Source organism: Stegodyphus dumicola, chromosome X2 (genome assembly GCF_044657685.1).
Source record: "Stegodyphus dumicola isolate Sdum_Otavi_A_Nest chromosome X2, ASM4465768v1".
Taxonomy (NCBI): domain Eukaryota; kingdom Metazoa; phylum Arthropoda; class Arachnida; order Araneae; family Eresidae; genus Stegodyphus; species Stegodyphus dumicola.
This window is the reverse complement of record NC_140781.1, coordinates 68,483,903-68,499,878: the sequence shown is the minus strand read 5'-3', so window position 1 is coordinate 68,499,878 and position 15,976 is coordinate 68,483,903. Positions and strand designations below refer to the sequence as shown.

At 33.4% G+C, this 15,976-nt stretch overlaps 1 protein-coding gene across 2 annotated transcripts in view; it reads right to left on the bottom strand.

Moving 5' to 3' along the window:
* LOC118180983 (protein Wnt-2b-like) overlaps positions 1–15,976 on the bottom strand; it is a 200,298-nt gene that overhangs the window by 6,848 nt on the left and 177,474 nt on the right. For both annotated transcript variants that reach the window (XM_035350061.2, XM_085809994.1), the window contains exons 3-4: positions 2,537–2,805; positions 2,160–2,425 (exon numbers count right to left, since the gene is read on the bottom strand). In XM_035350061.2, coding sequence (XP_035205952.1) covers positions 2,160–2,425; positions 2,537–2,805 — 535 coding nt within the window. The remainder of the gene's footprint in view (positions 1–2,159; positions 2,426–2,536; positions 2,806–15,976) is intronic.

The following is a 15,976-nucleotide window of genomic DNA, read 5'->3' as shown; positions in this document are numbered from 1 at the left end:
CGCAAAATGCTCCGTTACGTAACTTTTCGTGGGCAGAAAGCAAATAGTTAGATTTAACCCTTTCAGCACTAGATTTTTAAGACGCGCCTCCCTGGAAAAAAATAGTCTACAGAAGGCTGTTTACAGGTGCTAGAAGAACTCCCTTACAATGTACTAAGAAGTTCCTACTTGAGTTGTTCCTGCTGCCAGATCGTTCCATAAACATTGTTCAAAAGCTTATATCCACAAGATGAGTGGGAAAACAGATGCGGACAAGCCACCACAACAGATGAGGACAAGCCACCACAACAGATGAGGACAAGCCGCCACATGGAACTTTTGGTGATGACTAGTAAAACGGTCTCTACTACCAATAAAATAGACTTCTACATATAGTAGGCGGCAAACGCCACCAACAGGGCAAAAAGGGTTAATTTAGTTGAATTTAGTTTCTCTGTTCCTTTTTCACACATTTTAAGCAGTTCTAAATCAGTAAGCTATTGTTAAATAATTGAGCTAAGGAATCTGATTTTTCTCATAAGGTCATTTTATTCAATTAATTTTGTTTTTCACCGCGAGGTTTTGCTTAACTCCAAGCGTCGTGAAGTTTTAGAGTTCCGCAGAAAGCTAGTTGAGAAGCTCTATATTAAGAGCCAAGTAGAACTTCGATATTAGATAAACGTAAACTTTGAGAAGAGGGAAATGAAATTATTTAACATGAATTCTCCTTACTTATTAACTATGAGCATTTATAACTTCATTTACTATTTAGAAAATAGCAGAAAAATTGAGAATACTGCTTTCTTGAAGAACACTACTCAAAACATCTTCAGATTTTTAATTTCTACAGATTTTTTAGAATAAATATTTTAATTATTTAATATTTGAATGTATTTTTCTAATTTAGCACAAAAGAAGCCTCTGATTTCAACAGACTTTAAGTTAATTGCATTGGATTGTATTAAATACTCAAGTTGCTTCGTTTCTACGTTTTTAGAAAAATTCAACAGTGCATACAACTGTGGACTTCGGTGGGCACAGCTCCTCCATAGTTTAAAATACCTTTTCTTGAATAAAACTGATAAAAAATCAAACAAGAAATAAAAAAAATCTAATTAAGTTTAAAATTTATCAGCAAATAAGTTACATTCATTGTTCAAAAGCATTTTAAACTATTTTAATAATTTGGGACAGTGCAAATTTTAACTTAAATTTTAGTCAGCAAACCTCACATGTTTTTTGGGAAATTACACTCGTAGCTTGCTATTGTAAAATTAAGAGAGAGGTATATCTATTAACTCTTCTTGTTTTACCACTTAAAATGTTTTTCCCTTTTTCTCCATCCGTGGAGAATGGAAGAAGCTTCAAGAAATTTTCTCACGAGTGATTTCGTGTCTAAACAATTTAACAAATGTGAGGGGGGGGGGAGAAATACGATTAGAATTATTTTTATATTACAAAGCCTAATTTATTCAATTTTGTCAAGAGAAGGGATACGTTTAGGGAGGACTTTCTCAGGGAAAGTGTCTCGTATTCATCTTCAAAAAAAGTGTTAATTTGGTAGATAAATAGACTGGTAGTAAGTTACGTTTTAATAACTTCAATTTAAAAATAAAATAAGACTGGAATATTTTGAAGATAAACCATACATATTTTTTATATTTAAAAATATAAAAACATTCATTTGCTCTTTAACTTTGAATTAAATGAATGTAAATGAGGCTTACATTCATTCAATTCATCCTGCACATATATTATTCCTATATGTTCCCTAAAATAATTTCCTTTAAAAGGAATTTATGTTATTTTTTTCTTAGTCCTTAAATCTAAGAACTACATTTTTGAAGTAATTAAAGCATTTATTATCGGATTTACCTCAGCATGTATCATTTCGCAGGTCCTGATTTAAATATAAGCATAAAGAAGCTGGAAAAATCATTTAACACTCATAGATCTCAGCTGCAAGTAATATAACACCTATCTTGCTTATGATACCACTGCAAATTTATTTAATTTTATTATTGTTGGCAAGTGTGCTGTTATCAGTTAAGAATCTTTAATCCCTGCTTTTCCCCTTCCAAATATTCATTTATGATTTGACCAAGTGACATTTAATATCCATATAACCTTCGATTTTTTTTCGTAATAAGGGAGTGTTAGCAATTAAAATGAAAATTTACGTTTCGTTGCGAAGACAGTAATCTGGCGACTCGTCAAGGTAAACGAGATCTTTTTTGCTGGGTCTCTTGATGTTCTTACGGACAGGCCGAAGCTTTGTCTTGTGTCGCCTCTCGACCGCCTTCACCAGGGTGGCCCCGTCGAATTTGAACGTCAGCAAGTCCCCAATCTCTCTGAAAGGCTTGAGCCGGCGCCAACAGACCCGCATAGAACATGAACCCGACACTCCGTGGCACTTGCACACCAGTTCCATCTTGGAACGCAGGCCCTGAAATCAATCGGAGGGCTGAATCACGACTCATAAAAACCCACCTGCGTCGCGGCCATTAAGTCACGGCCTTTATAAACTCGAAATTAATGATGGAATGACGTGGCCTACCCGACGTCCGGCTTCATTGTTGTGTATGTTCATGAGGCCTTCCGGGGAGCGCTGATCCTCGCCAGAGTCGACGAAGTCCTTGCAGAACCGGGCGCCAAATTTGATGTCGTCCGAGCAGCCGCCCCATTTCCATCGGCCGCCGTTGTCCCGCTTCCGGACCAGTTCGTCGCAGCGGCATTCTCCCAGTTCTCCCTTGCTACATGCCCTTGTCACGCTGTACGCAACCCCGGCTGACGAAATTGCGTATACATAGGCCTTCTCACGGCTGCCTGAAAACATAATTACAAATATTTACAAACAAAGAACCTTTTTTCGAGGTCCAGGTATACGTAAATATTGAACAACCTGTATTACATATCACACATAAATGTATTAAAATATTTTATAAAATATCAAGAGAAATGGAAAACAGTTTAGTAGAGTATTATCAAAAGCTTAACTCAAAAGAAAATATATGATTGACAAGCACTGTTCTGAAAGTATGGAGGGATGCTACCTTAAAAGGTAAAGGGGGGAAGGGAGAGAGAAAACATGCCGGAAATTTTTTGGATACAGGTTTCAGTATTTGACTAGGTTTTATTATTTAAGAAAGGTAATGTATAACAGATTTTACAATGAAATTTTTTGGTATTTTTTTCTTTTCCCACAAAATATTACAAACAATTAGCTCGCAAAGGTAGTGAAGGAAAAGAGAGATCGCTTTCTTTGAAGCATAAGATTAAACATTTGAGACTATATATATATATATATAAACCCTTCTGACTAAAAATAACTAAATATTATTTGTAAATAAATATATTTTTATGTATGTAATATATAAACAAAATGCATATAAGGGAATAAAACGGGAAAATACAAGTTATTAATATATATAATATCGCATGTTTTTTAATATCAAAAGGAAGCTGAAAGGGAAATTTTCCCTTATTCATTTACAATTTTGAATAATATATAAAATTTTATATATAAACGTTAGAAGCTAGAAAGTGGGTGTTCTGCGAAGCTAGAGGTATTAGAGAACTGAGGCTCACAGAGGGAGGACCTTCAGGGAGCGTGGAGCGAAATGATATGATATGATATGAGGGAAAGACAGCGTCATGAACGGGATAGAGTGAAATTGCTTGGATAACATCTCAATTTAATAAAAAATAGATGTTAGAAAATCTTTTACTAATTTTTCAAATTTCGACTTTCTTAAATAGTATCTTAATTTATATTAGGAATTTTAACTTTTGCAAGGTACATTTTTGTGTTCACGTTTTGACTACGTTACCCTCAAAGCGCTTATTCCTGTACTTATCTTCACATCAGCTAAGCTAAGCAATTTCTTTCTCTTTCATTTTCTCGACTTTATTTTATTTCTTTTTTACCTATCACAGACGTAATTTTAACTTATTTCGTATTTTTATAGTTTTTTAATTTCTTTTAATTGTAACTTATTTCCCTATGGGAATTATTTATTTTAAACACACGATTTTTATTATATTGTTTATTTCTAGAAGCAAATTTTTAGTTTCAATTCAGACTTTTACTTTTTCTTAAATTTCCTGCACATTCGGACTCATTTTATTAAATTGTTTAGTCGTTATTGACTCACTTCACAATTGGAATATTAATCTAAGTGCCGTATAATCTGACGAGGGGCACAATTGCTCTCCACCTAGACAGTGGTACAATTTGACATGAACTGCTCGCACAAATGACTTGAAATCCCATGTGGGCAGATACACAGAATCGTTTACTTGACGGAACACTCTGAGCCAGACGCCCTATAGCGGTCATAATACTAATTCAAAATCACTGCCATTTGCGACTTCGGTACAATTCTGCCTGGCTGATGCACAATGAAATATTCCCCCATTTAAGCATGTAATTTCATTGCATTCTAGAAAACATTCTGCAGAAAACGACGCGATAGGTAGCAGCTTGTATTGCCCTTCTAGGAGAAACAATAACTGTTTCAAAACTGTGGTATAAACGAATGAAAAACCTACAAGATTCAAATTACTTCACATTCAAAAGGACTATTATTGAAGAACTGTAGCAATAAACCGGCCATTGCTTGCTCTGAAGGTATTTTTTCCACTGCATTTATACGCATATACGTACGCACTCTGATGGAAATTAAAATCCCAGCACCAAAAAGAAATTAATTTAGAGGAATGCAATGTAGAAAAAGCATTTGTCTTGGTAATATATTTATTTGATTAAGGTTTTAAGGTTACAAGTGTGTGCCAGAACAGCCATCTCAAATCTGAAATTGGTGGTACATTAATAACCGCCGTAGCAGCCCCGTATGTCATTTTGCGGGATGGAGTTCCATGCCTGTTGCACTTGGCCGGTCAAATCAGCAATGGTCCTTGCTGAGTGTGTATGGCGCTGGATTTATTGTCTGAAATTAAATCACATACGTGCTCGATGGATGAACGTTCACCCAAATCTCGCTGGCCAGAGCAACATATCGACATTTCGTAGAGCACGCTGAGTGATAGCAGTGGTATGGAGACGAGATTTACCTTGTTGGAAAATGCATCTTGGAATATTGCTCAAGAATGGCAGCACAACTAGTGCAATCACAAGTCTGATGTACAAATTTTCTGGCAAGAATGTGCGGAAAAACGATTACAGTGCTCATGCTGTCATAGAAATTACTCCTCAGACCATGTAGGTCCAATATATATGCGCCTCAGACAACTTAGTTCCAAGCTGGCCTCCTTTTAACTAGCATACGGAAATCATTATCATCAAGACAGAATCGGCTGTCTTCTGAGAATACGACAGACCTCCACACCGCCCTCCACTGAGCTCTAGTTTGACACCACCGAAGTCGCAGATGGCAGTTATTTTGAATTAGCATTATGACCGCTATATGGCTTCTTGCTCAGAGTGTTCTGTCAAGTAAACGATTCGATTTGTTACAGTTTGCAGTGTCATTCTGGTGTCAGCAGAAGCTCGGATGCAGTACGATGCGCCGCGGACATGCTGCGATTACAGCGGTCTTTCTTTCCGAATGGTGACAAGTTGTGCGGAAGTACCCCGCTCTTCTTGAGACAGTACCTTCCCAACATGTAACCACTGCGCGTAACATTGCATGCACAGTGGATACATTCGTGTTAAGTCTTTCTGCAATATCGCGAAAAGAAAATTCACCTTATCGTATCCCTCGTTCAAATTCTGTAAGTTGCTAATACTGCTTTCTATGTCTTTTTATAGGCATTCTTGTCTCAAGCCTCGCTCACAGCGCCCAGTCTGGAAGATAAATAAAGTTCATATCGCGTATTTAAAGCTAATTCGATTTTGCATGTTCATATTTCTCTTTCAGTAAATTTGAATATATATCATCTTTCAAATGTGAAAAAACGCCTCCCAAATTTAATTTATTTAGCACAACTCCTTCTTGGTGTTGGGATTTCATTTTCCATCAACATATTTTTTTCAAAATGCCCATTTTCATTAGTAACTTCAATGTTTATTTTTATTTCCTTTCGATTAATAATGCATTTTGTTACGAAAAAAAGCTCGTTTATATAAAGTTACCCAACGAAACAGAGAAAGAAACGGGAAACGGTAAGTGACATTTTATCGCAAACCACAATTACAATTTCGAATATTTTAATTTTCTTGGAACCCAAATATAGAATTGAAACAAAATCTTTATCATGCCTACTAAATATCTCTTGGTTATATTTTTTTGACAAGGAACAACATCTTTTCAGTATAAAATAAGTTCCGCATAGGCATCTTCTATGTACTTTTCGACGACAGCAATTTAATTATTGATCATCATTTACTTTTTCCTAAAGGAAAACTGCAAAGACTACCTGATTCCTACATACTGTTGGTTCAGAATACCAATCTTAGACAAGATTTAAATGCGAAATAATCATGTTCACTGCAGAATGTTAGAATATTATCAAAATTTTAATTTTATCAAAATGAGGAGAGAAATTTTACCAAATTTTTTATATATCAAAATCTCTTTCCAGTCATAGAAAATACATTACAGAAGGTTAGATTATTTGAATAGGGCAAAGCGCATCAGGATTATCTGCTCAGGAGAAGGAATGCCTTCCTGGAGGAAGGTAAGTGAAACTGCTTCGTATGTACGTTACACATGGGGAAAATCACGAAATCCAGCCCGTTCGCCTACAGAAAGCAACTGTATTTGTCTGTGGATGCATCTTAACAAATTCGAAATTATTATAACCTGAATGCTTATTATCAACAATCACAATTAGGAATCATTCAACATTTTGTAATACCTGAAGTGTAGTCCGTCAGCAATTTAAGTAACATTATAAGGTATTTCCCCCTCCTTCCAGCATGCCTTCGTGGTGCAATAGTAGCACCGGCGCATATTCTAGAGGTCCACGTTCGAATCCCGGTGAGGGCCTTATACATTTCTTCTGTTTCCTGACATTGAAAAAAATTTAAATCACTCTACAGTGACTCCCGAACTAAAAGGTGGTGGAAACTAATTGGTAACCACCAGAATTTGGTGACTGGGTTCTCTAAAGCCCAGTCATCTTTTAAAAAGGGGACATATATAAGGTATTTTCTCCCTCTTTCTAGCCTTCGTGGTGTAATGGCAGCCCAACTCTGATTGTATTCGAGAGGTGTACGTTCGAGTCCCGGTGAAAGCATTGCTCGTTTTTAACATCTCCTGCTTCAAAATTACCTAATGAATCCCCAACATCATTATCAACCTTAAACTAATACAGATTATTTTAGCTAGAGCAAACACAGATACTATTACATTTATATTCTTGCGGTACTAACATTTAACCGAATTTATTCAGGAATCTTTAACTTAATATAAGATTTGTGTTGTTAATATGAATTTGTGAAATTTACATGATATCACATAATTTTATTTTATATATAGAAGGTGTTCACACATTTTTGTATCGAATTTGATTTTCTCCATGAATTTAAAATATTAATTTTAAAATACAAATGTGACTGGCAACAAATTGGAATAAGGTTTATCGTCTGCAGCGTTAAAAATATTCTTTTCTTTAATGTCGCTGAAAAATAAACAATGGATCGAAGGCTACATTTTTGCGCCGTCCGAAGAGAAATATTTGTATTCAATTAATTAAAAAAAAAGATGCGAAAAGCATGCTTTTAATACTTCTACGTGTAAAATAAGAGACATAATTAATATGAAAGGAAAGAAAAGTCATAGTTTAATTCTGACTGGGAAAAAGGCAAAAAATACATACCCAACAAAGGTACGTACCGCTCTTATTAAATCTCAAGTCGCATCTCATGTTTTAAAGGAAAATACAGCCCCCCCAAAGAACTATTGCAAAATTTTTATGTATCTCTGTAGGCACAATGAACAAAATTATAAAATATAATTTAAAGCTAATCCCCCCCGAAAAAAAAAACATGATGTTCATTGCCTAACGCCGAAACATGCTTCTCGGCTAAGACTATGCTGTACGAAAATCATTTGGCAGGTAAAAAAAATGGAACTATATGGTTACAACTGATTAGGCTTGGATATATTTATCTGATTGGAATAGAAAAATATCGATTTAATACCGAAAAAGAGGAGAAAAAGACTAAATATGTTGGTTCAGAGAAAACAAGGAAAATTTTTCTAAAGGTTTTTTGGTTATTACTGGATACTCTTATAACGGAAAATATAAAATAAGGAAAGTGGACAACAAATGTCAAAATTAATTCCTATTACTATCAGAAATATATTTTAATACCTAATTTTAAAGAAGAAATTGTATCTCTTTATTCAAGCAATTTTCACTATAATAAATTCCATCAGGATATGGCTCCAAGTCATACCTCTTCATATACTGCTCTATTTTTTTTTGAAAACAAAAATGAGAAATGAAACCGGAATTGAAACTAGTCCCTTTAAATGCATCCCACCCAAGTTCCCTGATGTGTCACCTATGGATTACTGCGCCTTTGGACTTTTAAAACAAGCTCTTTATAAGCGGCATCCCAAAACACTGGATGCACTCTGGAAGATTGTGAAGGAGGAGTGGAATAAAATCAATCTTGATGTTTTAAGAAAAGAAGTTTTATCTTGGAAATGAAGTTGTAATATTATAGTTCAACAAAAGGGTTATCAGATTGAATATATTATAAAATAAATTTTTGAGATTTGTTTGTATATAAATTTTCGCAAAATCGTTACAAAAATTTTAATCAAAATTATTTTTCACATTTTAAAACCTGTTTCGTTATATCGAAACAACATCGATATCCACCTTCAAAACTTCAAAACGTGTGAAGTGTCTGTAACAGAGGTTGATAATAATTATACTTTTAACATGAAACATCAAATTCGTGGTAGCTTTTATTCATAAAGTGAACATCCACAAGAGGATGTTATATTTGGATTTATATACATATACTAGAGAAGATAAGTTTATCAAGCATTCCCTTTTGAATATAGAGCTTAATTAGTCTTTATAGTGAAGAGCACGTGAGTGTATAATTATGTTTTTTGAATTCCACTTTCAACGACGTGTATATAAAATTACTGTAACTGACTCATCCGAAGAGTTTGTTTAGTGGAAAAGAGGCCGTTATTAAGAGAATAAATGGCTTTTGGTGTAACGGCTCAATGGAAAAATGATCCATTATAAATTAAAGGTTGATGAATTTATATGGAGTTCATTGCTTTAAATATTTATTTAATTATACAATGTCAAGGACAAACAATGTGCTTTATCATTTATATTAAATAGCTACTTTTTACTTCGCATCCATTTGTTGGGTTAGGTTAGGTTATTCGAATAAGCCAAAGCATACGAGATTTATCTAAAGGAAAGAATGCTTTCGTCGAGGAGATTTAAGGAAAACTTGTTCTTATTTACGTTGTATAAGAGGAAAACCGCCAAAGCAATCATGTAGCCAGCCCTTTATCCTGGGATCGAGCCCAGGTCGAACTACCAGTGTTCAGCGGTCTTAACCACTCCATGACCGCTGAAGCTTGTATCAATTTGTAGAAGAGACCAATAATGTAGCAATGATTTCAAAACAATGAAATATTTTGAATAGACTTTTGCATTCGTAAAATTAATTAATTAATTGAAAATAAATTTTTTGATTTAAAAATTGTGAAGTTAAACAAACTTTTAATAACTAATAAAATAATATAAATAAAAATAAGCACCCACATATTTGCTCTCATTTTAAAATCCTAATGTATAAATTCATCATCTATTGATTATGTCTATTTTTTTCGCCACATTATGTCTGGTACTGGGATTTTAAATTAGGGAAAGCAAATGGACTTTTTTGGTTTACTCCTTACTGATAATTGTTTGAGTTTCAGCAGTCACATAGCAACAGTTTACTTGCGATTTATTCCAATATGTTCCGTATTTTACTTTTGATTCGCCAGGTTTACATTATTACTGCTATTATTCTTATGTTTGATCATTTTTATAAATTGACAACAGACTTGTGCGAGGGAAACGCATAATATTAAATTTCTCCTTTAATATAATGTAAGAAAACTTAAATCTGTATTAACTATTACATTTCTGCAAATTTATGCGAGTTCAAAATGAGTTATGTTTCACAATATGTATTTTATTTTATTTTGTATCATTTCATATGAATGAACGTAGTGACTGTAGCAGATTTCTCTTGCAAACATGTATCCTCAAAGGACTAACTTGTGAAAATATAAGTAAAATAACACTATGTAGAGTCATTATAATTTTTTGAAGCAGGCTGACATGAAAAATAAGCAATGCCCTCGCCGGGACTCAAACCTGGACTCTAGAATACGTGTCGAGTTTGCTACCGTTACACCACGAAGGCGTGCAGAAAGGAAGAAGAAAATACCTTATATATTCCCCCCCCCTTTTAAAATGCGACTGGGAATTAGAGGACGCATTCGCCAAATCCTGGTAGGGAACCATCATCCATCCTCTTTTTGTTCGGGAGCCACCGTAGAGTCAATAGGTTATTTTGATACTGGAGACGTGAAAAAATAACAGTGCCCTTGCGAAGGCATACAGAAAGGAAAAAGAAAATACCTTATAACAGGGGTTCTCAATCGGTGGTACGCGAACTACTGGTGGTACGCAAAGGAAAAATAGGTGGTACGCAAAGAAGCAACGTATTTTTAACTATTAAATTCAAAAATTAAAATCCCATAATCCTGATTGAGTTTTTTGTCTAACACTCGTAAATTTATGCGATCTGAGCTTTGTTCAAGAGTAGTGTTGATAGTAGTACTTTGTAGTGGTTGGTGGTAATAAAGGTTTTCAATTTTTGTTTAGATGGTACGCGTTAGTCGAAAGGTTGAGAACCGTTGCCTTATAACTATTAGAAGGAACGACGAAATGCTAGTATAATTTCAACAGTAGCATCAAGCAAAATAAATAAATAAATAAATAAAATAAAATAAAATAAATAAATAAATAAATTAATTAAAAAAATAAAAAGCGTAAATTATTACGTCATTACAACGCTTTGTTATAATGCAGTTTATTAATTTGTATATAGGTGTATGTTTTATATTGCATGGAATTTAGTAAATAATCCACTGAAATATTTTTTAATGTCTGAATTGCGATCACATACGTTTCAAATTGATTTTCAGCAATTTTCAACACTTAAATATTTTAAAAAAAGATGTAATTAATGAATACAAGTTGTTGTGTAGCAACAAGGCGAGTATGATTAGACTTCTACCCCACATTTCTATTTTAATTTATCTGCATTTGTGTAATTCACAGAATAGAGTTAATCGCGTGCTAAAACTGAAAGAATTATTTATAAATCTTACAAAAGAAAAGTTCGGTTCTGAGAAAGGTTAGCGGGGAAAAAATGGTATTTCGAACAGCTTGCAACAAGCATTCTTTTAATTCCTTAGCAAATGCAGAAGGCATGCCACACACGTCAACATCGTAAAAACATACATTCACTGAAAAGAGAAAGAAAAGAAACGGAAGTTTTAAAAAACAGTCACAGCAATAAATTATTTCAGTTTCAGTGTTACAATTATTCATAAAACGGATCTTTTTATGTGAATGAAAAAAGAAAAGAAACATGTAGAAAATCACAAGTGTTAGAATACGAGGTGTACAGAGGGCAAGAAGCAAAACTAGAGCAACGTAAAAGCGAATAATTCTTTCAGCACATTAATGTCTTATTTATTCACTTACTTCTACATTCAAGAAAGAAAATGTCGTAGGCTCAAAACATACAGCAATGTGCTAATATCTCAGAAGGGAATAAAATTTATGATATGAAAGATGTGTACATTGAACCGGATGTACAAAAAAAAATAACAATTGCACTTTTTTTTGCTTCTTTATGTTCTCTAAAACGTACATGTACATAGACGAAATTTATGTTCATGAAGAAATGAATGTTAATGGAGAATCACGTCGGGGAAAATATTCGTTTTATGTTCCATCTGAAGCACAAGCAGAAAAACTTTTCTTGAATATACAATTTCATGTTCATACCTCAAAATGAATGAAATGGAAAAATGAATCAGCATGGAAGATGAAACAAGAGAAAAGAAGATATAGTGTATACTGTGAAATATAGATACAATTTTAGATTAAACGCGAAAAGTAATAAATCTTTATTGTAAAAGCAGAAGTCACTGTCATTAAAAACCTTTCAGGCCTTATTCAATCAACTGACCTAAATTTCAATACAGTAGGCCCAGGTTTAGAGGGGAGGAGGGCGGATAAACTGGGTCCCATCTGAAGCAAAGTTAAGTATGTTTATTGCGGATGAAAAAAGTACTATCATAAACCATCATAATAAAACAAAACTCTCCACGGAAAGAACAGAAAAGAAACGAAAATGCGTGGGATTACAGCAGTGATAGCAGATGATATCATAGCTTTTGTAAGTTGTTTTCTTTCGCAACAATGCGGAATTTAATTGTGCATAATGTAGATTATATAATCATTATACAACAAAAAATTCTAACTGATATTTTACGCGAGGTTGAACTCCAAGTATAATTCCAGTTCTCTTGTGATATTTTTCTTTAATCTTATTTGTAGCTCAATTTCTTCATTTTTAATGATTTTTATTCTTGCGTTATGTAATGTATGTACTTCTCGTTTTGAAAACTGATTTAACTTTCATAATAAAATGAATTTATTCTCCGACTAAATCTGCGTGAAAATAGAGATAAACTTTTAACAGTATTTCTCGTTAATTTTAATATAAGTCATTCCTTTTAACTCTATTCGGCTTAACTATGGAAATCACTCCCGTTATTAACTCGATTATGGTTGATTATAAACAGGACTTGATTTCCGCAGAGCAAACGGATCTCTTGCCCCGAGCTTCTACTTTTAAGGAGGCCTCCAAATCCTCCTACAATATTAAAAATATATGAACTTTTACGTATTTTTTTTATATTATAAACTTAAAAAATATAGTAGTAGAAGAAGAAAACATCAGAAGAAATGATTTCTTGATGAATGATATGAAGAATTACACAAAAGAAACTGAATTTGTAAATTTTACATTTTTTTATGTACTTGATTACTGAATATAAAAGAAATGTAACTGCCTTACTGTAGTTCTATTTCTGCAACTTAATGCAGGTTTTTAGTAAAAATAAGAATTTTCGAAGTTCTTTCACTTTTTCAATTTCTTTTTTCTGGAGGGGGGAGGAAAGAAAAGAAAACGCAAGATTATGGCTTTAAATGTGTAAGTTTACATTTATGAAACATGCGCTGAGCTGAAATCATGAAAAGAGGAAATGTGCATTTTCATTTAAATTACCTCAAAATGTAAAATCTTAAATTATGTCATTTTACGAACTGCAGGTTTGGCGCTGAGCTTCCATTTTTGCAAATCAAGTTCTGAATGTAAGTGCAAAAAGATTATGAGAGAGGGAAAACAACTTAAATTTATTTTAAACTTGCTCTTTGTTTTTTACAAGTTATAAAAAGTTAGTTTTTTACAAGTTAAATTTACTTTAAACTTGCTCTTTGTTTTTTTACAAGTTAAAAAAAGTTACAAGTTATAAAAAGTTAGTTTTTTACAAGTTAAATTTACTTTAAACTTGCTCTTTGTTTTTTTACAAGTTATAAAAAGTTAGTTTTTTACAAGTTAAATTTATTTTAAACTTGCTCTTTGTTTTTTACAAGTTATAAAAAGTTAGTTTTTTACAAGTTAAATTTACTTTAAACTTGCTCTTTGTTTTTTTACAAGTTAAAAAAAGTTACAAGTTATAAAAAGTTAGTTTTTTACAAGTTAAATTTACTTTAAACTTGCTCTTTGTTTTTTTACAAGTTATAAAAAGTTAGTTTTTTACAAGTTAAATTTATTTTAAACTTGCTCTTTGTTTTTTACAAGTTATAAATTACTGCGACTTACGCTCAGAGAGAAAAAAGTAAATCGTTCAAAAAAATTAATCAATATACAGTATCGATCGGTAAGCTAACGAAACACCCTGACGGAAACAGCTCCTTATTATTTCCTTAAATAAAGCTGAGTTAAAGTAAATTCAATACAAAATTCATTGATTTCCACTAAGTACCGCATAGTTCTAAGCAAAACATTAATCTCACTAACCTTCTAAATCTGAGTATTTCTTCTAACAGATCTTTGATAAAGCTGAGTTAAAGTAAATTCTGTATTAAACTGATTTATGCCTAGTAAATATCAATTAATTCTAAGATAGATATTAATCTCTCACTAAGCTACTAGATCTAAGTTGTAATGCCTCTCTAAAAATTCTTAGGAGAAGCTGAATTAAAGTAAATTCAATGTCTAAGCAAGGTATTAATCTCTAACTAAATCTGAGTCGTAATATCTAACTAAAAATGTTTGATAAAGGCTTATTAATTAAAGTAAATTCCATATAAAACTGATTTAATCAACTATATTAAACAATATTAAACTGACTACACCGTCTGATAAGCCTCCCAGACGGTGTAGTGGCGCTGACAGCCGTACCGATGGTCCCGGGTTCGAATCCTGGAGAAAGCACGGATGTTTGTAAATGTGTAGTGTCTGAGCGACACGGGGACACTTAAAATATACGGTGAGCCAAAAGTCCTCTTGAATAGTTGGTTGTAGAGTAAAAGGGTAAGAGACCCTCGACCCCGTCCCCTGGGGTGGTCTTATTGAAAAATTAGCGTGGAAGTGGGCAAAGCTGTACTGTAACCTATGCCGTGCTGAAGTCTCATGCCAACAACAGAGGCATGCTTGCCCTCCTTGCCAGGATAAAATTCGTGGGCTTGTCCTGATTATGTTGAAAACGAGAGCTTAGCCACAACAAGACCTAAAAATGTAACTGCTTTCCAAAGCTAGCTATTAATATCTCCCTGAAGTAATAAAACTGAGTTGTAATCTTTCTCGAATAAATGCCGCTAGTCGACATAATAATGTAGACTAGCAGCAACGGGAGGTGGCTCAAAAGCCGTAATTAATTCAAGGACTTCTATTTAGCGGTTAGTTAACAAATATCCAAAAAGCTAAACAGTACCCGCCTAAAATACACAAGATTCTAAATTTGAATTGTGGAAAAGGTAAACCCTCTAAAAGGGTAGAATTAAGGAAATTAAGTATGTCGTATTAATGTACAGTACACATTCTCAGTTTAAAGAGAAAAAAGTAAGTTTTCAGGATCTTAATTTAAAAAAATCCATTTTATGATGTAACAGTTAATAACTTCTGACTGAAAATAAATTTCATATTTCAAGTCCTATCTGAGTTAAAAACAGAAGAAACTGTGCAAATAAATGTGGGAAAATGTAGAAGAGCGATTTTATCATCGATGGCCTAAGCTACATTTTAGGTTCAAATTAGAAGAAGCATTTTGTGTGTTAAATTAACATGCAAACTTTACTAAAACTAAATACAAGAAATAGCAGTTACATTAAAAAAATAACGAAAATGCGAATTACAAAGTGAAAACAAGGAAAGAAATTTTTCGCTTTTCTACAGTTATACGTGTCTGTTGACTCAATGGCATTATTCCTGAGGAAACTAAATGCACATCTTTTGCTAAACAATATAACTTACTAAGTCACTTCCACACTGCATAGAAAAAGCATACATAAAAAATCAAAGGTGAAAGCTTAAATAAGTTAACTTCAATGTTATTCTGCCTGGATATTGCTAAGTGGAGCATCCGTAAGAAGTGACAAAGGAGCAGAAAAAGAGATCTTTGTCAATCAATGACGGTGTAGAGTCATTAGGTTAATTGGAAACAGAAAAGATGAAAAATATGCAACCGCCTTCGCCGGGAATCGAACCACGGACCTCTGGAATACCGGCCCAGCGTGCTACCGTTACACCACGAAGGCACGCTAGGGAAGTGGGAGAAATACCTTATAACGGAAGAGTTGTCTTTTCTGTTTTGTGATTCTTTCAGACACATATCTTAATAAAAGTGACTTATGCTTTATGATAGTGGTACGAACTCTCTCTTTCATGAAAAAGTTAAGCTATTGCTTTTTC